The following is a 25,200-nucleotide window of genomic DNA, read 5'->3' as shown; positions in this document are numbered from 1 at the left end:
AGTGACGTCATATCAGAGCCCTCAATTATACAAACAAATGACAAAGTGACAGGTGATTAGACTCTCGATCAAGTCGTTCAACCCGTAACATACTCAGGAAAAGTCATTGACTTGAAGTTTTTAGCTCTTGATAGCTTTCTCCATCAGAAATTTACTTTCAATTGAACACTTTCATTGTGACAGCCTCCAAAAGGTAAGTGTTGGCCCCTGAGATACTTGTGGTTGACAGTGCCTTTGTCTCCTACATATTTGTTGCATTGCTCTTTTCCTAGTTTTCATCATCCCATAATTATTTATCCTCTAGATTAATCCTTTCTTGCAAATCATCCTTTATTGAGCAGTCTCAAATTGATTGGCAAAACATGGATTTTACTGTGCTTTAATGCTAGAAGTAAGTCACGGAGTTCAGAAGCCTCCATTCATTAGGTTGACGAATTCTGATCTCAGATAAGTTCTCGTGCCAGAACTATTGCTGCCTTGAATTACTATGTTCAACAGCACTTTTACAGAGGGATCTACCGCTTAATTGGCAGGTAATGAGCCCGCAAGATTATGGGTAGCTGTTAGAGCAAAATTTACATTGGCCCATTTAATTTAGTAAATTCAAGAAAATTAATAAGAGCCAAGTTAATTTATGTCAGTAAAATCATTTTTGTTCCCTCTCGTCACTCATTTCATGCCTTTAAATTTCAACCTACCTTGCACCGTCTTAAGGGATACTCAGTCAAGTTTAAGAAAAATTTGACTTGAACATCACTGTTACTTATCTTTAAACAATCATTTCATTCATACTTGAATTCCACTTTTCATCTTTTTCCCTATGGTGCTTTTCGAAAACCATCAAATAAGGAAGTCTGGATCTAAATTAAGTCGTAAGGAATATACTTACTTTCACAAAATCTAATGTTTTTAACACGATACTAAAAACTAGAGCGAATGATGGTTTGATGATGGTTTAGAAGGTTGGTTTTGTGTGAATGTTTCTCAAGAATCAGGTAATCTAGAGATTACTTATTGGTTGTTTCATCCCAAGTCACGTGTGTAAATGTTAAAACGTACATTAAATTGGAGACTGGTAATGACTGGTAATGCTAGAAAGCAAAATCTGCAGATCCATCTGAAAGTTCATGATGATAGTCCTAGTTTGTTCTGCATTATTCTTACGGAGCCTCACATTGGTATGATTAAATTTGATCAAGCTTTTTTATTCATCAAGTTAGAACTTCTCCATAGAAATGTTTCCACTTACAGAGTAGGAAGTAGTTGCCAGTACTATTTGTAACTTGATCTCTTTTTACAGATTTTTCGTGCTCATGAGAATCAACTGGATGAATACCTTCCCCTAGGACTTCGTTACTTATGCCTGAAAAATGAAAAAGAAAAGTGGCGGTTGCTCAAATTTTGGATTGTCTGGTGAATTCATCAATTAGCTAATAAAAATGGGGAGCACCTCTTCTAAGTTTAAAAAATATCTCACAAATGGAGATGAATTTGCAGCAATGCAGGTATTTAATCCTTTTTCCTCTGTTTTGTGCCATAACGTCTCAACAAGCAGGAAGTTATTTTGCCTCTTTCTAATCTTGGGTGCTGTGGTTCATGCCGCAGCTCTAGTATCCAATAAAGGGCAGAGAACACTCATTTTTGTTGAGGCTTTTGAATCCCTTGATATCTTTTGTTTGTGGTCAGTGGTCTGTCTTTTTCTCTCTTTTTTTTTTTGGCAAACAAACAGAATACCTATGAAAATTTGGAAAATCAAAGGAAGAGAATAGAAAAAAATCGGACTATAAGACAATTTTGCCCTTAGTAAACTCATTTGAAAAAAGAAACCTGAGTGTGAAGGCGCTTAGGAACTTTAATCAAAAACAAGCTTTAGATTTAATTAAAGAGTTCTCAGTATTGATTCTTAGAGAAACCTGTTTGATTTAATTATTTTTAACACCATGTTTTTTTTTTTTTTTTTTTTTTTTTTTTTTTTTTTTTATTTATTTATTTATTTATTTATTTAAGTATTTTCAAAGTTGGTATCATTGTCACCCTCTCATTTCTGAAGAAAATTGTCAGATAAAAAAATTATCTTAAAACTATATTACTATGTATATCTTTTTTGAAAGACTATCTCTTTCTTTCCTCAGATTTATCAGAGCTCTCCAGAACTGCGAAAAAATTTAGACCCAAATCTCAGTTACGGTGACAGTCATTTACATAACACACCGTTGCACTATGCCTCAAAACATGGAATGAAACATTTACTGAGGTAAAACAACCACTTCATGAATTATTTTTCAATTTTTTTTACCTCTATTTCTCTTATTCTCTTTTACTTTTATTTATTGAAAATATATTCCATTAAATTAAAATGGAGAAAAATAGGAAGAAGAGAGGAACAAAAGAAGAGCAGCACTCATTAAAGCCAAAACTGTTGACGGGTAAAAAAGTTGAGAGAAATATGAAAAAAGTAAAAACTATAGTAGTTCACAAGCTTCACATGAATCATTGTAAGATCTGGACTAGATGACTATATCAAACTGTTTTGATCACTCTAGTCTCTACCCTCTTCCCTTTTAATTGGACTTGTGTAAATTAAAAGGAACTACAAATATATCCATTTTGACATCAGCCTTGAGATCCACAACATGCATGACAGGGCTCATATCACAATGGGACGCATTTAAATCAAAAGGAGCTATATCCATTCTAACATGAGCCCTGAGATCCATAAGAATACATGCATGACAGGGCTCATGTTACAATGGATATAGCTCCTTTTGATTTAAATGCGTCCAATGGATATGCATACCTTTGTATTTAAATATACGCAATTTTACATGATAGCCTCCTAATAGCTATCATAATACGTAGTATCTTTGACCACCCATCCCCTCATCTTCAGAACCTATTCTCTTATTACTTAATGATAGTCCTAATTAACATTCATCATTACAGAACGTTTCTGAACGATTTAAATGGGAATCCGAACAAAAAGAACGGGAACAATGAAACGGCCCTTCATTGCGCTTGTCAGCTCGGAGCACACAAAACGTTTTCTTCCCAAGAGAGGAGAGCTGCTTGTGTCACCCTCCTTCTGCAATGGAGAGGTGTGCAAATTGATGGTACGAATGAAAAAGAAAAAGTCGAAATAACTGCTCAAGATAATGTAAGTAATGTAATTTTGTGTTAAATTTAAAGAGGGGCTTGAAAACTGTGAGGGAGCTCACGATGTTTCCATGAATTAAGCTTTTCTCTTAAGCTCTACGCAAAATCTCTGGCTTGGACCATTATGGCTGAGGGAGGAATAGAATTTTATCCAAAGAAAGGTGACTTTTATTGTCAAACAAGGTGGAGAAATGTGTTTATATTGTCAAATTAATTGCGTTATACTCTCCTTTAACACAGACTATCCTGCCCCTCTTCTCTACCTAAAGTAGTTTTTGAGAACATATGTTTGGAGTCAAAATGCACTGATAGTGAAACTCCCAAACAATGCATCTCATTTGCGGTGTTTTAAAATTTCTGCTCTTACGTTAGTATTTTAAAGAAAAAATATCAAGATCATCTCTTGAAGTTTTCTCAGAATTTTTTGTGCATGGAGAAGAGCAATCTCAGCAGTTTTTTAACATTGTGGTCGAGTCACTTTCCGGCGAAAGGATACAGTACAAAAAGAAGTCTGCAATATTGCAAACTGAGATATGATGTTTAGAAGTTTCACTATTGATGCATGATGTATACATATTAAAGCAGCCAGTGCAAGTTTGTCAAAATCAAAGGATTTTTTCCATTAATCACTGAATTTTTTTCCCCCCTTTTTTTTTCTTTTGTAATACCTTTTGTAGGGTATCGAAGAAAAATAGCTCTACAAAATGAAAGTAACTCTACAAATTTCTCGAAAATAATTCAGAATAATTTCTTTTGAATACAGAATGGAAACACAGCCTTACATACAGCAGCTGCCTCAGGATTGGAACGTTGTGTAGAGCTTTTATTGAATTATGGAGCACCCATTTTTAGTGAGAACAAAGATAGATTAACTCCTTGTGATGTAGCAATGGAAGCTGAGCATCATCATATAGCCCGGTTCCTCGAATCAAGGATGGTGTTCGTAAGTACCTCTTTCTCCTGTCATAAATTAACAACAGTCAAAGATGGTTAAGCAATTGTGCCATAAATTTAGTTTACAGTTGATTTATTAATGATAATGGTAAACCATAAGGATAAATCATGTAAAATTATTAAGTTTTTTCTACACTATAGCATCACTGCCGCATCTAAAAAAATTTCAAAAAGTTCCTTACTCACTCTAGATGAGATGTCTCTACTTAAAATTCAAATTTTCAACTCAACATTATACATTGTTTGCATACTTAGTATTTTTATCCATATTTATTTTTAAACTTTCAGGCAGATAACAATGATACAATCAACGAGGATGAACTTTATGTCGGCGAGGAAGAAGAAGTTTATTCTGGATTAAGAACACAGGATTTGCAAGAGGCAAAAGATTTATTGTCAGTAGAGACAGCTGATATGTTGAACATCCCTCTGTTTACTGCTGAAGCCTTGCTCAGAGATAATGGTATGGTGTAAAGGAATTTGAGCTTTTGTAAAGTATGTTTATTATATTAGTAGAATTCAACCTGGGGGAGAAAAAAATAAAATGTTGATCGCAATATTTTTCACCTTTTCAATTATGAGAAATTGGCAATGCAGGGTGAAAGTCCTTAATTTAAAAATCTAAATTTTTGTATATACACCCATCTTTCAAATTCTTTGTAAAGACGTTAATAGCCTAAAATGCTGAATGTCTTTAAATAAATAAATTAATTAACTAACTAACTAATATTGTTTTGATTACTTCTCGTAGAATGGTCTCGACAAGCATTGTTGGAGAAGTGGATGCAAAACCCTGTTGAATGTTGTGAACAAGCCGGCGTAGAAGCACCCGTTTCAGCTTGGCAGCAGTTTTCTGGCAGCAGCAGTGAATTAATATTTGAGGGAAAGTCATCGGAGCAAGTGACACCAAAAGTTGGCCAGTGGCAGCAACCTCCTCATCCATTTGAAACAGCTCCGACTTGCTCCGAATCCGAAAACCAACAGGTGAGATCTGCTTAAGTTCCCTAGTTTTATTCCCTGGGATTTTATCGAGACAAATTGCAAGTTATGCTTCTGTCTCCTGGTCTTGATTTGAGTAGGCTTTACGGGAGTCGAGAAATTTCTCAACCATTTACTGGTAGACAATGCAAAGAATTTAGGAGGAAGGTCAAGTCCAAGAACTTCGAAAATGGGGAGGCTAATTTTTACAAGCCAAGAGCAAAAAAGCAAAAATTTGTTATCCGGGAAAAATAAAAGAGTTTCTAGAACAGGTAGGTTAATCAAAGAACAGAAGTAATAGCCGGAAACAGTTTCCTTCTGAAACCTTGGTAAGATCTCTAATGTTGCAACAAGTTTTTGCAATCCCTCCAAAAAAAGTTTTAAAAATGCATATCTACGCATATGCATGTTAAAACTTTCTGAAAAGCAACTTGACTTCAGAATTCTTCTCTGAGAGAAAGGTAGCAACATTTAGGTTGTCATGGTGACTTAAGCAATTGCCCCAGGGGCCCCATCACAAAATCATTTTTTTTTAATTATGATAAGAATTGCAAAAAATTTGACACGGTGGTGTCTTGCCAAATACACAATTTAACAAGGACCTAACATACATAATATAGCGTTCGGGGAAAACCCGGTCTCCACATCCTGACCACATCATCTTGACCACCACAGATTCACCTCGGGGCCCTCCACCATCCTAAATCCAGCGCTGTTGTCAGGGGTTGTGTTCATGTCTACAGTATATTGTTTCAAATTACCTGTATATGTCGCAGGCAATTAGCAATCGCCAGCAATTTGCAAGCTGTTCGCACGTTGTTTCAATAAATCGCAATGATGCGCATCGGCATAATGCAATTTCTAAGGGTTATGGTCTTCAAAAGTATGAGCTCGGCTTGAAGCGCCTTCATTTTTTGTGATACCGTACGCTTTGTCACGATGTTAGTTTAGTTGCCTGTCCGATCTCAACCCAACTAATGTCTCAGAGTTCATTATACGCTTTTCTAAGTGTGCATATTCCTGCCATGTTTTTAAGGAAGGAAAAGTGCCTATTCCCATTGCAGGCAACATAATCAGCGCTCTAATCGTGTTCTTTTATTTTTGAATTTCATGATTTTCTATATTTATTCACCACCGGCTTGTAAATTGCCGGCGATTGCTAATTGCCTGCGACATATATATTGTTTATATTGTGTTTATGTTGTTATATTGTTTACTCGTTACTTTTTTGTTGAACTCATGGATTGTGTAGCTCTGCAATATTCAAAGTGCAGCCTTTCAATGAACTTTCAATCCATGATTTTAAAATGTCAAGATCTTTCTCTAGTATTTCTCCAATGTTATTTTTTATTTTCATTTTTTTTTTTCAGTGTGATATTTGCCTCCTCTTCTACTCTGATGATCAAATACCTCCAGGAACTAGTTGTAATCACAAATTCTGTCACTCATGTTGGAGTCAGTATTTAACATCAAAAATTCAAGATGGCAATGCTCATAGCATTCTTTGCCCTGCATTTAACTGTCACATCCTAATAGCTCCTGATTTCATAGATAAAATTCTTCCTGCTGAACTAACAAAAAAATATCTTCATTTTGATATTAAGGTAAAAATTCCATCTAGTTTTCAATTCTTTTCTTTTGAATTTCGAACAAACAAATGAATGAAAAAAATTTCTAACTTTTAGGCACTCAGAATGGGTCAAAACGCTTCCATCATAACTAATGTGGACAAAAATCAATTACAGTTTTACAATACCAGCAATCAATGACTCATTTTTCTTTCGTTTGATGATTGTTTCTTTTTATAGTAAATCATTCAGTCAGTGGAAATTAGGAATGTAAAAACTAAAAATAAGTTTCGTTCTTTTCCCAATTTTTCTCTAGCATTAGATTGCTTGTCTTTTTATCATGTAATGTTCGCCCTCTAAAAACTTTTCCATCTCTTCCTTCATTCTTTCAGACACTGTATTTACCCAAATTTCTCATTTTACTTGCTGTCTACTTTGATATTGATCCAGGGGACCTTTTGATCAGACCTGGCAAAAATGTAGAAAATAAAATAAAACTCCTCTGAAGTGTGATTCAGATGCCCTCTCTCTGACAAGAGCTATGACTATAGCTTTATCGAAAGCTTTGTCTGTTGCTTCATCTGTTGCTTTGTTAATAGCTTTGCCTATAGCTTTAAAAAGAGCATGAGAAGACTCCTTTCTACCTTTTCCCAGGCTTCATTCTTGATAATTTTTTGAGTTTTCTAAGCACCTCTGAGATTTCAGTATACAATTTTAGGCTTCAGACTTATTCTGTTGGCATGATTCTCTGTTCAAAATATATCTCCAAGTCTCATTTTCATTCAGGCATTTGTGGAAAGTAATCCAACCATCAAGTGGTGTCCTATGGCTGGTTGTGGGCGTGCAGTCAGACTCCCTGAAACGGAGTATTTTCAGCTCAAACAACCAAAGAAAACCTCGCATGCAGTTGACTGTGGAAATGGGCATTTCTTTTGCTGGTAAGTATTATTTTTTCTTTTTAAGTCAAACGTTAATACAGACACCAGCTTAGAATGTGTAATAAATATAAGCCAAGGCTGACAACCCTGCTAATGTATTTGCTTCCCATCTGTGCATGGAGAGTTGCTCTCTTAAGAACAAAGGCAATTCCCTCGATCGTGGCCTCAAATTTGAAACATTTTAAGCTTGGAAGTTTGTTTTAGAGGAAACCAGTGGCACCATTGTTTTTTTTTTTTTTTGCAAAATTGTACTCAAGAAAAAGTACTTAAATTATAAATCCCTGTGGCATGCAAGGGCTCCATTTCAACCTTTTTTCCATTCAACCGATACCAAGTGACAATCACCTTTGTCATATGTCATCAATACCTTGAAACGTGTTCACACAGAGACATCTCTTGGGTAACCAATTGAAAATTGCTTATAATTTCCAATCAATGCCTTTAGCATTTACCAATAACCATTTATGACCAGTAGCAAATTTATATTAATTTGTTTCCCTCATCTCACCTTTTGTATTTTATTACAGGGATTGTTTGGGCGAAGCACATGCCCCCAGTGAGTGCAGTCAATGGAAACGGTGGCAGGAAAAAATCGCTGAGATCAAGCCAGAAAGACTCCAAACCTACTGCAACGAAAGTGAAGATGCTGCAAATTGCCTTTGGCTTGTAACCAATTCAAAACCCTGCCCAAACTGCAAATCACCCATCCAAAAAAATGAAGGATGTAATCATATAAAATGTTACAAGGTAAATTATTATCCACGAAAGAAGAGTTTTATTTTATGGTGGACCAACAGGTATTTGTACGTTAAGAATCAAGTACTATAGGAATATCTCCTCATCAAAATAATTGTTATGTGAGAAATTTTCAAAATTAATTTGCAAGTAAAAAATCTGCATTTATGGATAGTTGAATTAGAATAAGTCACCTCAAACCTCTGGCTCAGGGAAAAATCATGATGAAAATCTAGCAAGCCATTGGAAACAAACCTGTGCCCTCAGCAGACAACAGAAGTTTCGGTTCACAAAACTTCACACTCTTTTTATCACATGTTAAATGTCATCTGTAGAGGTGGGTACAAATCAGATAAGCAAACTGAAGGAAAGATGAGACATTTTTAACACTAGTTTTTGAAGATTTTTTAGACATTAAACACTACGAAAAATACTAATAATTGCAGAGCAGAAATCAAGTAGAGGTTGAAGGTGCAAATAAAAAAAAGTTTTGCTTGATCTTACCTTACCTTGAGTTTGTTTGTAATCAAACAAGTCCATTACATACAAAGATTAATCGTTCACAGGATTAATGTTGTTTTGAGCTTACGCTGTTTATTGATGCTTTCTCCCCTGTCTGGGGCCAAAATCAATGCGATCGTAATTCCTCCCTTGGCACAAAAATGAACAACACGCTGGAGTTCAAGGGGTCCTTGTGGCCTTACTTACATCAAATTCTACTTTTATCATTTATTACAAGAGGCAGTCTTTCATTTATCCAGTCCAATTAAATTCACTAAATTATTTTTCTATTGTGTTTATTGAATTAATTTATCTTGGCATTCCTCTGTTTTCCAGTGCAAGCATGACTTTTGTTGGGTTTGCCAAGAAAGTTGGAAAAAACATAGCTCAGCAACCGGTGGATACTTCAGGTGTAATAGATTTGAGGCTATGAGCAAGGCAGAAGAAAAGCAAGATGTCCTAATCACAGAGGTGATTATCTTATTCTAACCTAAAATTTCATTTTTTTCTGTCTTTTGCTATTTTTTTTCTTTTTCAAGATTTATGAACTGTGAAAGAAAAGTGATCAATATTCTTGTTGGAATTTTTAAAACTTACCTTTTTTTTAAATGTTTATTTATCCTTCAGTTGCGTTTTGGAAACCACCTGCCTCTTCCTCCAGTAGATCCTTGATTTCAGAGATCCACTGAAAAAGGAGACAGGCAGTTCTTGTAACAAGTTTGAGCAATAAATAAAACAAGTGAGTTTTAAAAATTCCAACAAGATTTTTGATGATTTTATATCCCTAGAAACTTTGTTTATTAAATCAGAATTTCATTTAGAGACTCGATACCCATAAGTAGATCTGAGATCCCTTTTAATTTGGAGTTGTTTTGTCAGTATCAATTAACTTCATACCTTCTGTGAAGGGAATTATGGATCCTACCTATTGGCTTTTTGAAAAACTCACTATGTTTAAGAAAAGGGTTCACTTTATAGTTATTTTTGGTTCATTCTTGCAAATTCCTATTTTCAGGCCATTGTTCGGAGCCAACAGACTATGGAACAGACAATGGAATCCAATAGATTTATACATTATTATACTCGCTTCAGAAATCACGAGAACAGTCGACATTTGGAAGAACCATTTTTAGCAGCTGCTCAGAAAAAGATGGCAACTCTTGCTGCTAACTTCAGGAATGAAAGTAAGAGCCTCGACACCATTTGAATTTGAACTCCTCACTCTCAATTTAATATTTCATTTTATTTTTAAAAAACTGTTCCTATGTCATTGAAAGGAGAGCTTCAATAATGTTGAGAAATTTTGTGTCAAAAGCCTGTGACTTCTTCAATTGCACACTGAATCGTTACACAGGCAACTACCACTCATAAAACATTGAAGCGGCTGAAATTCACAGGTGTAGATTATCTCCATCATTGTTAATTAAAAGTTGTAAATATTAGCTAGTTAGATGCATTTTACTATTAGAGTGTAAATTTAGCATTAGATTCTGTTTCAGAGATGAGATGAAAATTTGCATCACTACCCTTATGCTTTACATTGCTTATGCCCTATAATGTGACCAGGAGTTTTGAAGGAACATTCTAATTTTGGCTTCATACAAATATTTTCAATTCTGTCAGAATAATGTCAAATTCGTCAATTTCCCTGTTTTAATTTCTTTCTCGTTCTCACAGTAGATGCAAGCACCACCAAATTTGTGGAGGATGCCATCCGGGAATTGTTAAAAGCTAGGCATGTTCTCTGCGGATCATATGTGTATGGGTATTACCTGGAGGACACAGGCTACAAGAAAACAATTTTTGAATTGATGCAGGTAAGATATTGGCAATACTGGTTTTTGATCAATGCAAATGATCTATTTCCTCTCAGTTGACAGGAGCCAACCTCAAGAAATGTGAGAGGTAGAATATGATAAAGTGTCTCTAAGCTGAAATTGGAAATTGTTTCAATTTGAACTGGATTGAGAAATCAGCAGTAGAGCTCATGACTGTTGATCTCATTTTGTGTTGTGTAAGAGCGATCTTGTGGTCATTGAGAAAATTTTATTTTCTGGGCTCAATAACATTACAATAACTTTTTATTTCCTCATGTCTAATCAGAAGCTCCTACCTACTGAGTTTAGTACTTTAGGTCTCAGAAAAGTATCAAAGTATCAAGATTCACAAGAGAACACTCGCCAAAAGTCGGTATTTTCGATTGTTTCTGTCTCTCACTTTCCTGTTTTCTCGGAAGTAAATATTTCGAAAGAAGAGACTAGAAGCAAATTCTATTTACTTTGTACCCTTTCTCATTTTGTCAAATCCCCAAGCAAAATAGCCAGGATTTTCAACTTAACCGAATCTATTCTTTCTCTGCAGAATGAATTAGAAGAAGTTACCGAGCGACTTTCTGGCCTTGTTGCTCGACCGTATTTACGAACACCAAGAGCAGCAATTGTTCAGACCGCTAGTCTGGCCAGACAGAAACGACACGAATTCACTCGAGCTGTCAGTAAAGGTCTCATTCCGCCCGATATCAGTCCGCCAGCCACTCATAAGCGAAGGAAACATCGTCTTGTCACTGTCAGTTCCGGCTTGAATGTTGTAAGCTCTTTGTGCCTTATTTTTTGTTCTCATTTATTCTGTAACTGTAAAGTCCAATTTTCTACAGAGTTAACTCGTATGGATAAAGCTGAATGTTGTGGAGTCAGAGAATAAGTGACTTATGGTAACAATTTAGAAAAGGAGATTATTATACCGCAGTTAGGAAGGGTCCATTGTGCATAATATGTCTCAACCGAATATGGCTTAAAGAACACCTAAAAAATTTACAAATTTGCCAAGCTAAGCTTTGTGAAGTTGGAATATAAATAATCATGAAATCGAGGATAATAGATTGGTTGAGCCGGTCTCCTGATTCTGCAAGGAACTCAAAATTAATGCTGTTAATATTATGATGCAATTTCTTAAATAAAAAAAAAAAACCAGAAGGGTTTTTTTTTTTATTTATACATACATTAAACGCCATCCAGAAAATTAGAAAGTAAGGATAATTGATGAGAGGCGTTTGTCAATAATTATTATGTTGTTTATTTGTAATTAAGAAGTTGCATCTGTTTAAAGTTTTGCGTTGATGTGTCGAACCAAGATGATCCATCTGTGTTATATTAATGTCTAGGCAGTAGCACACTCTTCGAAGCAAGGAGTTTAAGAGCCGAGACATATCCATTGTGAAGAATTTTTCTACTGTTTATTAGTTACGTACATAAATTGTTGCACTTCTTTGGACACATTCTGAACTTGAATGAATTTTGCATAAAAAGTTTTGCTTGGCAGAGGTTTTAGTTTTGATTTTGAATAGCATATTGCATTTATGTGTCTATGACATAGTGTTTAGTGCTTTAATTGTTGTTTACTTAGGATGAGCTCAAGGAGTCATTGAGAGAACTCAAGTCAAAGAAGAGCTGGCTTAGAGAAATGAGTGGAGCCCACAATGATCTCACTATCTACCATTTCCTTGAAGACTCGGAAGAGGTATGTCTGTTTCTGTCTTTCTCTTTTTATGTTTTGGTAACTCTCACTGAGGCGAGTAAACTTACCTCCATCCTCTCTCCTCAGCAGTTTACTGAAAAAGGAACCGATTTCTGAAAACTTTTATGTATGAGAATACTACTCATCAACCATTGGAGACTGTGAATAAAATCAAGACATTCAAGTAAAATTAAGGTTTAATGTGCTTTAATTGGTTATTGTTTTTTACAAGAGCATTCATGAAGCTGTTTTTCTACAAAGAAAAGGCGTACCTGGAGATTACCAACTGAAGAAAATTTAAACATATTTTTTCTGTTCTCTAATCCCCTGTTTACTAAGCACTTTTTACGGAAAAAAAAGGTACTACTCTTTAATTCATTTTGTCTCTCTCTAGGAAGGGGAACAAACTTCAATAGATGCTGTCCAAAAGAAATGCAAGTGGATCGGCTGTCAGCAAGTACTCTCTGCCAATCATCAATCTGCAAATTTTTCTGATTATTGCAGTCTCGTTTGTGCTCAATATGATACCAATGGCAGTTGTAAGTTTTTACTTTCGTCCTCTTTTTCTCGACAGTTTCACTTCAATTTTATTCTAATTCCTAGTTGTCATCTTCTCAGCTTGAAAATGCTAGCCCGGACTATATATTGAACGTTACACTGCATTCACATATAATGAAGAATCACAAACGCTTTTTTAATAAACAACAATTTATCAATAGTTTTGGATTCTTCAGATACTTTCATTCATGAAAGTAAAAGTTTCTCATGGAACAAAAATCATTGAATTTGTAAAATAAACTGTTTAATGTTAAGAAAGCGTATTGGAAGTGCCATGTCTGGAAAAGAGGATCTCGTGTAGAAGTGTGCAAGTGATCGAATTTTAATGGTAATGGCAATTGAATTTCATACTTGAAATTTCAATCATAATGGACCACTAGATAAGGTACGAATTTCAGTATTCTGATACATGTTTCTTAACCAAAATTTTACGTAAAACACGATGCACACAACGAAAATTACCGAAATTAACTCCTTACGAAGATATTTAATGATTCTTAATGCGTGAATTCAAACCACCCGCTCATGAAAACTCAATGCTCTACGTGATTCACATCGCGCGCTAAACGTTATCATGACAGTCTCTGCGATATAAAAATCTGGCAACCTCAATCTTGACGCTTTGGCTCAGTTATAGCAAATTGCTAATAGTTTGAACAACACATGATGGGAAATGAACATTGCTCGATTGAGAAGCTTGCTGAAACCGTTGTAGTGGGCGATTTGACTCACGTAGAGTTTTGAGTTTCTTGTGAGCGGGCAATTCAAATTCCTCGTAACCAATGTGAAATAAAAACGTTAATATCTTCGTTAGGAGTTGGTTTCCGTAATTTTCGTTGTGTGAATCGTTTTTTACGTGAAATTCTGGTTAAGAAACATGTATCAGATTGCTTAAATTCGTACCTTGTCTAGTGGTCCATTGAATAAAAACATAAATCAAGTTTAACACCCCTGTCACGTTTTTTGAATTAAAGTTGTTTCAATGATAGCGCATCATTCCAATAGCGGCCCATTGACAGCCTCTAGTAGTAAAAAATTGAATGAAACAAAATTTCTCGCATGTCATGCGTGTACCCATGGCTTAAAGAGCAATGTTTGTTGGACCACACCGTGTACCTAAATTGGATCTAAGTTCACCTAGTATGTAAACTTACTTGGCGTAGACTTTATTTGTATTATCATAACCATCAATTTTTTTTCTTTTTTTTCTGTAGCTTTGATTAACAATGGCAGAGCAAAGTATAACATGGATATGATGATAGCAATTGAAATGTCGCACCTTCAGATGATAGAGGATCAAATGAAACAGAAAAAACTTGAGCAATCAGCAGGGTAAGATTTTTGCATTTTGATGTAATTTTTTTTCTCCTACCATAAATTAATTTTTAATGTGGAGATGAAAAACATCCTTCACAAATATTTTCTGCAGCTATGAGAAAATTGAGTCACATACTTTCACAACAAAGCTGTCTTTATTTTATTTTTGTCCCTTTTAAGTGTTGCTATAATTTATGTCCAAACTTTTTAGTAAAGTATCAACTGATCAGCCGTGTCTGGTAGTGTTAAACATTCGCCAGCGGGGCGATTATTGAAATGATATCGACTGTATGTCAGCGCTTTGTCGTGTCGCGCCATCGACTAAGCAATGGCTTAGTCGATGGCGCGACACGACAAAGCGCTGACATACAGTCGATATCATTTCAATAATCGCCCCGCAGGCTGAGAACTTTTTCAGGCACCAAAATTTTATCATTGAGGTTGAATACCTGTATTTGCACAAAGTTTTAGACCACTGCCCTATTAGACAGTGCACAATTCTGTTGCTTCGATGCTTTGATGGTGCATGAATATTATTTCAAACTCTCAATATTATTTATAGAGGCCAATTAACAGTATCAACACGCTAGCAACTACCTTTTGCAGTGAAATTTTAGATATTTATTGTATGCCTTTAAAAATAATGTTTCACAGAAGACTTTCATGAGTCATTCTAACTATCTTTCTTTTGTATGTTTTGTGCCTTCCTCTATTCAGAAATGATGATGTTTCTCTGAATAATAAAAGTAAGTCTGGTAATTTGCCCAAATTTGTAAAATGACTAGTTATAATTTTTTGTTTGATTTATTTATGTCTTTAAATTTCATCCCTCAAAGTTTCAGTGTGTGATTTTTATTGCACATACGAAGTCTCTTATGAGTTAGCACTTCATTTGAGGAGACTCATCATTACTGTTACTCTCATCACTGTTAATGGAAAAACAGCTAAGAATAGAACAATTCAATCATAGTCTATCTCAAGTAGCCTTTTTTTTTTTTTTTAAAGTAAAGAAGAATAGGAAAATTAATTCCAATTCTACATTGCAGAGAATGAGTCAAACTTCAGCCGATTTCATTGAGTTTTTCTTCTCTTTTACTCTTTGTAAAGAACTGAGAAGTTCAGACACAGAAACCAAGGAATTTCGTTGATAAGAATGAAGCAACATAATTTTTTACACAACAATTGAATCGTGCTGTGCGAAGACCGCAATTGTTCATTTTTCTAGTTTTTAGTTTTTTTCATGCTCATAACACTTTTTAAGAGTTGATACAATCATGAAAGTGGTGCAGAGACTCATTCAGGGATTGAGAGAACCTTAAATCGAGTATTAACATGACTTTCATGGTTGCATGTAACTCTGAAAAGTATTATCAACCCAAAAAAACTTAAGACTGGAAAAATGAACATCAGCGGTTTTTGCACGATACGATTCAATCAGAACGAAACTTAATAATGTGGCAGGAAATATCGATAGATGAATCATTACCTAATTTCCGGTTTATATTGGCAAGTATTTAGACTGTGTGATCTGCAGGCTGACTATTGAAATTGATAGACAAAGCAATAGATCAAGAAGACGAATGGGAAATGAAGATTTCCCATTGGTGAAAACGGGTGGTTGCGATGGACAAAGGAAGTATGTAAACTAACCAATGGCAACCCTCAAGAGACCTTATAGTTAGTCCATCTTTTTTCCTCTCAGTCTGTAGGAACCACCTGTTTCAACCAATAGGATCACTTTATTTTCTCTTTGTCTCCTTAGTCTAACGCTTTGTCTATCAATTTCAATTATAAGTTCGTAGGATGGTCAAATGAGCAGCTCCTTTCATTTGTGCTTCCTGATTGAATCAACAAGGAAAACTCCTTTTACGCTATTTACCTAAAAAAAATTTTATACACCTTACCATCAGCATCCTCTCTTGCCTCACATTTGAACCAATATTAACTTCATTTATCAACCGATCTCAATCTATAACTGTTTTTTTAACAAAACTATTCCAAATAACGATTCTAACTTTTAAACCAAGTTTTGATCCTTGCAGGTGCTGTAGTTGACAATCGGGAGACAAATGATTCGCAGATAGTGACAGGTAGCACCTCATGTGGGGAGAACGATAAGAAACTAGATAATCATCTTGTTGCTGTTTATGAGAAAACAGCTGAGGATCTCACCGTGGATTACTTTCTGAAAAGTCTAGCAAACACTGCTGTTGATATCAAGAATCAGAGTGAGAGAAAACAGAACAATGGTTGTCATCCAGATTTCTCTTACCCACTGTCTTCAGTTTGGCCGAGCAAAGGGAACGATAAACAATCATGGTAATAAATTGCTAATCATGAAAAGAATAGCATCAATTTTGCCTTAGTACTTAGTAGAATGACAATTTTTGCGATCTTTGGATTGTAGTAAAGGTTTGGTATAGAAAGCAATTTGTGAGAATTCTTGAAAAGTGATGATCTGAATTCTGTTTTCTACTAAAAAGTAGTAGAAATTTCGAAGATATTGCGGGATTCCAGCCCACATCTTTGAAAAATTTTAGAATTTCACAGAGGAATATCCAAACATTTTGAAACTACCTTCCCAATAAGTTATTGAAATTTTTTGGTAAAATTTCTATCATTCAAACATCGTATGTTTAGATGATATTTAGTTGCTGATTTAATATTATCAAATAATATGTATTGCAAGGCTTCTGATTTTGAATAACTGCCCTTTACTTATACATTTCAAGATGCTCTCAGACAGCCCGTTGGGCTGCTTGGCAGGCTTCATAAGATTAGTACAATTAGCGCTAGCTGTGTGCAGCAATTTCGGAAAACAATTACATGCTTGAAACGGAGCCTGCTGTGCAGCTCGGCAGACCATCTGAACGCGCTTTGACATCGTCAAACTAAAAAAAATTTTGAAATCTCTCAAAAAAATACATTTATTGTAAGTAAAAATTGATACATCTGAAGTGATTTTCATCTTTTTCTCATGCTAAATGCTCACACAAGTTGACATTTGTTGAAATTTTTTCTTCGTTGTTAGGACACAGTGAGGCCTAGTTGAAATGGAGTAGTGCGATTGGTGTCAGTGTGGAAACTCTTATTAAATGATCTCATCGTTGTGTTTTAGTTAGTTCAAACAATCGATTGGTTATTGATTACAGAAAAAAGTATCATTAGCTGATTGATTATTTGGATGCTACAAGTAGATTTTCTACATGAAGAGTTTTAAATCAACAAAATCTACCAAAGCGTTCTGATTGATTTTATATACATTGTTTTTTTAAAATCATCTCTGTGAAATAGATAGATTGGTTCACTCAGAGGTTTACATTCAAACTGCTCATCAGATTAGCCTATTTCAGCTTAGTCTTATCAAGTCTTAATGTTTAAGACAAGAAAGATCGATGTGACTGTTTATTCGTTTCAATAGATTCTGTTGCATTTCGCTGTAGCCATCTTGTCTCAGAAATCAAATTCTGTGATCATGAAATTAATGATGAAGTAAACCTCAGTCTTAAGCTTGCTTTTTTGTTATTCTCGTATTGAAATTATTGTTTTGTTTGCGACTTTCTGTCTCATAGTTCTTGGAAGATACCAAATTTAGCAGAGGATGGTCGGTTTAAAATTGGTGACATTCATGAAACTGGACTTTATAACGACTCCGAGGACTTTCCCGATAGTTTTGATCCATGCATCTTGAAACGGTCCCATTCTACAGGGGATCTCATTTTCAGACGAGGTCGACTAATGATCAATGGTGACAAAGAATCTTGGTATGATTTCTCTTATCTTGTAAAACACTTTTACCCTACTCCCTTCAGTTTTCAGATTCAATCCTTGGTTTTTGACAAGGTGAATTCTATGTATAGGAGTGTTTAATTTATCTTCGGTTTTTCTTATTGTATTGTAATACCGCTTTAGCACTTGAACTGATCAAATGATTTTTTTTTTTTTGTTGTTGTTCATGTTCGGCAATCTACTCTTGGTATTCAGTCTGAATTTTGATGAGGTGATTGTCGTGTGAGAGATTTTCACCAAATTTCCAAAATCTAATGGATGAAAAAACCAATAGTGAAACAAATAAATATTTAAGTTGGAAGTCACGGGAAGTATACAATACATCTTTCTTCAGCCCTTTTTCATTTTAGAAAAAGCAGTTTGAAGATCTCTCTGTCACCGTGTGTCTTGTATGTTCAAACAAAAACTAACCGGAATATTCTTACCACTATTTAACCAGAAACTTCAAAATTTGTAGAAATCACAGCCAACTCCAAGGTAGTTTCAAGTTGAACTCCATGCAATTAATTTTTTCGCTAATAATTTTCCAGCTATCATTTAGACTCGGACCACTCAAGTCATGATGAACGTCCAGAAGATGAAGTGCGGAGATTACTCATTTCCTCCCGTGCAGCTCGTCACACACATGCAGTTTGTGGAGCTCAGACATCGCTTGAGGATACAACTACCTCAGACTCTTTCAATGCTGATTTTGAGGTAAGTTAAAATGTGTAAGACCTCTTGGTAAAGAATTTTATGCACTATCAACTAATTTGCGCAAAACAATAACTCACATACCCAAAAAACCTCGCTAAAGAACAGCTCATATCTGCGCACAGAATTGGAATATCTTAAAAAAGATAAGTTGAGGAGAGAAGCTCGTGTCTTTTTTTTTACCCTCCGATATGCTGGAATCAGTATGTAGCTGCATGTGCATTCAAATTAACACCAACACGCACGCACACCACACCACATTTGGGACCAAGGATAAGCAACTTGTCAGAAGGATGACCATGGTGGGGAAAAACTATCTGCCTTTTTTCTGTTTGATTGGAGAGTTGGAGAGATTGGAGAGAGCAAAATAACACAGAGGTGATGCTTGTAGAAGTGGTACTTGGTAGAAAAACCAAAAATATTGGAAGACAGAAGTATGACTTGCTGGGTAAATGGAAATTCCTTAATCGAGTATATTAAGTGGAAAATATTTTTTTAGTGTATCAGACGAAATTTTTTTTAGGTGAGAGACACTTCCGTGAAGACTTTAGGTGAAAATTTCTAGGTGGAAAAACATTACACATATTTTATCCTGTAAGAAACTTCTCAGGTGAATCGTCTCAGAACCATAGGGTAAATTCTCTCATAAATATTCCCGATTTGAACCATCTAGATGACCTAATATTTTAATCTCAAATGCTGATAAAACAAATGAGCTTTAAACTATGCATCCTTTTCAATTTTGACCGATACGTTTTCAGAGACTCTGAACTTTTCCTTTTTAGCATTTTCTTACCCAGTTTCAGGAGAATCGTAAGATTACTTTCATGAACCCCTGAAATTACCTGAAAAAGTGCTGAAATCCTGCTCTCAGCTGTATACAGTGCGAATCATATTCCAATTTGATCTTTCTTTCTCTATGTCTTTCTTCTATTTCAATTCATTTTCTAAGCTTTCTTAAAGTATGGTTTCTCAAATGCAGTTTTGCATGTTACTTGACTTTCCTCTAGAAAATCAAGGCAAGTGTTCGTTGCTATCCAGCCACCAAAAAAGTCTCTTAATTATTTACTGTATGTAATAGCTCACCCTGTTAAATTTGTTTTCAGGTCTGTGATATTTTAGGCACAAGCTTGGAGGAGCAAGCAGAGAAGCTTAAATCTTCCGTAACAGAGGATTCTCTCAGTCAAGTGAGTCAGCTGTCCTCATCTTCAAGCGTACCGAGGCGACTTGGGACCATTGGCAAGATTTCAGCTGTGGACATAAACGATCAAAACTTGAACCAAAGTGACATAGCTTGTCCACCAGCTGCCAGTAATCCCTCAAAAGCTGAGAAAACTTTTAGCAGCTTTAAACAGAATCAATCGCTAGAATCGAATACGAGTCACACAGATAGTGAGAATATTCACAACGCATTTGAGGATTGGATTGGCACCAAAAATCTGTATGTACACAAGAGTTTAAAGAACAAGCGGCAAATAAGCTTATCAACTGAAAGCATTTCAATCACTGTTCCAGAGCCAAGAGTCCATTTTTATCATAAAAGGGACAGAAGTTTGAAGATAAATACTGCGAAAATCAAATCAGTTGGTAAATCTACAAGTAGCGAATCGGAAGTTGTCGAGAAGCCCCACGAACGGGACTCCATTACGACCGAAAAATCAAGCAGACTTGCAAATGCAAGTGCATCAGAGAAGATAGTACTTCAGCTGGGTTCAAATAGTGTAGACTACGAATCTGAAACTGGTATTCCTAAATCACCAACTCTATTTATCAGTGGTGTTTCGATAAGTCGAACTCCCGAACCGAAATCTCCGGCCTTGTCGAGTGGTCGTCAGTTACGATCTTCCAGTCTCTCAGTCCCTCCCTTGTCATCCCCTCTCTCATCAACACCCTTGTCCTCGTCAGCAATATTTCTAGATTCGTCCAGCTGCGCCACCAGTGCAACGGCCCGTCAGAAAATCTCGGATCTTAGCTTTGGTGATACCTCCTTGAAATTATCAGCGCAACAGTGTGACAAGAAGCATAGAAGTTCAAGTCCACTCACTCCGAGTAAGTCGCCGAAGAAGTACAGCGAAAAGAAGTCAAAATCAGCCAATGAACCTGAGAGGGATAGGGAAAAGTTTCATTTCATGAAATCGTCAACTGACGGAGCTTTAAGCTCTGTACTGCATATTCAGGAGAGTAATCTGAGCTCTGATGATTTTCACGAAGCTCTTTTCTTGCTCGAGCGTTCGCCGAAACTAGCCGACTCAAAACGAAGCAAGAAAAGCAAGAAAAATCGGCAAAAAGACAAGGAAAATTCAACCAGCGCAAGCTAGGTATCAAGCCGAAACTAAGGTCAGTAACTGACCTATCAACGCCTACTGAGCAGAGGCCTACAAGTAGAATTTATGTCAATCATTTTCTATCATTTTTGAAGTGTTCCATTTGTATACATCATTCTAGAAGTCTGGCTGACGTAAATTAATAACTCAGAGATGAGATTTTTTTAGTTATTGTTACGAATCCGCAGACTCGGATTTGAATTACATTTTACTATTCGGAAACACTGTTTTTGGCTAATACGTAGAAGCACTTATCTGCAGAGGGAAACTGATGGAACTTTTATCGTTTCTCGAATGAGCCAGCAATAGTAAATTCCTTTTTTCAAAATGTTGTCAGTTTGGACTTCACCAAGCAGTCTAAGTCGATCTAAGTCGGATGGTATAAATCGAGAGAGGTTAAACATAAATTGAATCATCTTAATCGAGCCGTGTTGGTGTAACAGTTCAAAGTGTGATTCTATCACCAGTTGTCCTTTTAACTGTTTTTCCAATTATCTTGTACATTTTCTTCCTTGGTGCTTTCTATGTCGACGGTGCACGAAATACAGAAGGATTTAGCAGTCTGTATTTCAGGAACTCTGAACTGTCGTGAAATTCAATTTTAATGTTATTCATTTCTGATAATTTAATTCTCTTTTTTAACTCTAATGAGTGACTTTAATTGATGTTGTTATTATTAATGCCTTTTTGGAATATCAATGGGTTCAACCTCTGATCACAAGTATTAAACATATTATCTCTCCGTTGTGATCATGCAAAGCCAGCTTTTAATTTTTTGGCTATTTTCATAATAGTTAGAATACATACTTCACTGTGTCAATCAATTACTACTGCCAACATTTTTATACAATTTTTGGAAAATGGTCGTAATTATTTTACAGTATTAAGAATTTATTCTTGTGCATAAGATCTCATTCGATACTTGTTATTCTGTAATCTAACTAGTACTATAAATTTTATCTTACTCACTGGAAGCTCTCAGCGTTTTTCACTATGAAACTGCAGGTACATGTTTATGCCAAACTGGAATGTGCAGCCAGCCATGTAAACTTGCACGGACAGAATTACACTTGTTGGAGTGATGCAAAACAGTGCATTTATACCTGCAAACTTCAAATCCTTTGTTTCGCACTCATGACTGTTGTCCACTGTTTCAAAATGACGTTAGTAATGCGATTATTCCTTTCAGCTCAAATTTGTAAATACTCTTACTGCCATTCAAATTGGTGCATGAGGTTATGCAATTCAATTTACAGATTTTTTCCTGTAGTCTTGTGAAAGGAAATATGTTTTCTCCGTACTTGTTAAGTGCATTTACACCTATGCATTTTTCTGTATCAAACGTTGAATCATATGATCAGCTAAAGCATGAGGTCACTTATTCTCACCAGCTCCTAATGTTTTACTCGCATCATGTAGTTGGTTTTTGAAAGGGCCTCAATCATCCAAGGGACAGCTTCGTTTGTTTAAACTTCTTGATTCTTCATAAGATGACCTTAAATAAAAAATTGTCTGGTTTGCAGTAAACTTGGATTCCTTACAAGCCCTGATACTTGATTCTCTTATGTGGACAAATTTCACAGTGTTAGTGGGAGCATTTAGGAGATAATGTTGTTTTGTATCTGTCATGTTTATGCTCGTCTCAGAGACTCAAAATCAGAATTGACCTATGTTTCAGTTGAATCGGTCATTCTCATACAGACTTAATTGGCAGGAATGAAAGTACAAGGAAAACAGTAATAACCGTTTTAATTAATCAGTTCTAAATTTTAGAGCTCTAAAATATCAAAACGATGAATTAATCAATCACATTATTATTTTATCTATAATCTAAAACGGGTTGATATTTACAAATTTCCTGTTTTTATTGTATTTTTATTTCTGGCACCCAAGTCTTTTTGAGAATGGACATTTCAATCGTGTTCCTGCAAACGTCATGGAGTGACTTGTTTGGACCATTATTTTTATTTTTCGAGAAAGAGAGCACATTCATCATTTTATTTGGTGTCAAGCCGTTGATCAAAGATGATCAAGATGTGTGAATGCACTTAACAATCCCTAGCTCTAATTACCTCACAAAACCCCAAGCATGAGCTGAGCTCGTGTTTTTGGGCATGATTTGTAACCGGACAACATTTTGCAATGCAGAACTACAATTTCTGTCTCAGTCTAGGTACAGCATATGTATCATTAGTTTCCCTGTGGACATATGTGTTTTTTACGGATGAGTCAGAAATTGTCATTCCTTCTTGCAAAGTGTAGTCCAACTGTACCATTTACGTTCTGCGTGAAGGCTCTCAAAATGCATGGTCTAGAATTTTTTATCCATAATACCCTTTTTCAGCGATGTATATTGATTACCTTTTTGTATCCTTTTCTTGTGTTTAACTTTTTCTATAACTTTATTGTATGAAAGAAGCAAATGTCTTTCTCCGTTTAGATTAAGATTAACTGAGACTGTGCTTACACCATTGATTTTGAAAAATCTTAATTACTGAAGAACCTTGAGAGATCGTTTTTCTACCATCATCTTCTGTATAACTTTTGCTGGTAAGATGAATGATCATGCGGAAGTAGATCATTTATCAGTCAAGTTGGAGGATTCTGCAACAATCAAGAATTTTTAAAACTCACCCTAGCAAAGTCCTGTTCTTTTTTTAAGTGTGTGAAGTTTTTCTATTCCTTCCTAAAGAAAACCAGAATTTAACATTAGATCACAAATTCGAATTTTTGTCTTTAACTACACATCTGTAGTATTATAAAATTGAGTCTAATGGTGCTGTATGATACTTTTAAGAATTCGAATAAAACATTCGATGGCCACCAGAATACGAAATCATGTAGCTCCGTCTGCGACTTTTCAGACCTCCTCTCACACTTTTTTTTTTTTTTAGGAGGCTAGTGAATTTAATTCCTTGAAAACTTTCTTGATTTTCCCTCTCTGTCATCAGAATTTCAAGCTATGAAGTTGACTTGCTTCTCTTCAAAAAAGTTGAGTAGGAGAGGAAGTTTTGAATTGCCGCAATGGAGATATATTGTATTGCACTTTGGCCATCATATTATTTGAAGTAAGTTTAGAAGTTAAAAGAAGCTGAAATGGGATGGTTTCGGATGCTGTGAAGCTAAAGCTAAAAATTGAGTTCTGAGCTTTTGATGCTCAGATTTTTCTCGGAGAGCCTAGCAACCAACTTTTTTGAAAATAAAATTCTTCAGTTTCTAAAAAATGTTTAATTCACAAGTTAACACTCTTTAAAATCTCTGGCTAAGCTGTAAAAAAAAGGAATTAAGAATTATAAAACACTGCCAATTTCTAGTTCGATAGAAGTCAAAGGTGAAAGTGTGAATAATCTCAACTTTTTTTTGAATATTTCAATTATCAATTTGCAATGGCTGCTGATAAAAGTTGCTCCCTTCAAAATAGCCCACAAAGCAATTGTTTGGTTTTTTCATACTACCTCGAACTCTTCCTCAAGCATTTTCAAAGGAAGAAGGCTTTATATTTCATACAATGACCCATTTTCATCTCACTATTGAGATCACGTTATAAAATTTTTACAATGTTGTTAAGCCTAAATTGCGACATTAGTCGATGAGCGTGGTAAAACTTCAACATTTTGTATAATGGTCAGGAACACACTGAACTTTTTACTTATACATATAAAGAAAAACCAATCAAATTGAATTTCATGAAAAATTAAGGAACATTCAAGTACCTATATGGCTCTTCCTTGCTTGTCTAAAAATATTCTCTAAAAGTGTAATGCCAAAGTATTTGTTAGTTTTTTTTTTTTGAAAATTGAAATAAAAGCAACAATTTTGAAACACTGCATTTGAGATGTAGGGTCGTCCTCTAATTCCCTTAATGATAAATGGTCTTTGGAGTCCTTGATATAGTTTTTTTTTTTTTTTTTTCTACACATCAAGCTCTCAAAAATCATTCTTGTCAATTATATTTTTATGGAGAATCTACAAGAAACATTCACAAAAATTCTTTAGAATTATCCTCATGAATTACGAAGGGCTCTTATTTTAACCTCCGCTAAAATTGAATCAGGTTGTTGCTTGTTGTATGAACATAATTCCTTTTTAGATGTCTTTTTATTTTATCCATTTAATCCCATGTATAGTTTGAATACTGACGAGAAGTTTATAATAACATCATTCAGGAAGTAACAATCT

General features: G+C 35.2%; 1 protein-coding gene across 1 annotated transcript; it reads left to right on the top strand.

The window, feature by feature from the left end:
• Positions 1 to 25: 25 nt before the first annotated feature.
• Positions 26 to 25,195, top strand: LOC109043929 (uncharacterized). Its single transcript, XM_019061295.2, has 22 exons — positions 26 to 193; positions 1,301 to 1,505; positions 2,133 to 2,254; positions 2,944 to 3,154; positions 3,917 to 4,096; positions 4,396 to 4,570; positions 4,859 to 5,091; positions 6,456 to 6,689; positions 7,440 to 7,591; positions 8,119 to 8,338; positions 9,164 to 9,298; positions 9,843 to 10,011; positions 10,505 to 10,644; positions 11,189 to 11,413; positions 12,230 to 12,343; positions 12,735 to 12,879; positions 14,113 to 14,230; positions 14,933 to 14,961; positions 16,258 to 16,534; positions 17,788 to 17,979; positions 18,535 to 18,700; positions 19,804 to 25,195. The coding sequence occupies exons 2-22, from the start codon at positions 1,440 to 1,442 to the stop codon at positions 21,013 to 21,015; spliced, it is 4,515 nt and encodes a 1,504-aa protein (XP_018916840.2). The 5' UTR covers positions 26 to 193; positions 1,301 to 1,439; the 3' UTR covers positions 21,016 to 25,195.
• Positions 25,196 to 25,200: the final 5 nt, after the last annotated feature.

Source organism: Bemisia tabaci, chromosome 3 (assembly GCF_918797505.1).
Source record: "Bemisia tabaci chromosome 3, PGI_BMITA_v3".
Classification (NCBI taxonomy): domain Eukaryota; kingdom Metazoa; phylum Arthropoda; class Insecta; order Hemiptera; family Aleyrodidae; genus Bemisia; species Bemisia tabaci.
This window is presented reverse-complemented; position numbering and strand designations above follow the sequence as displayed.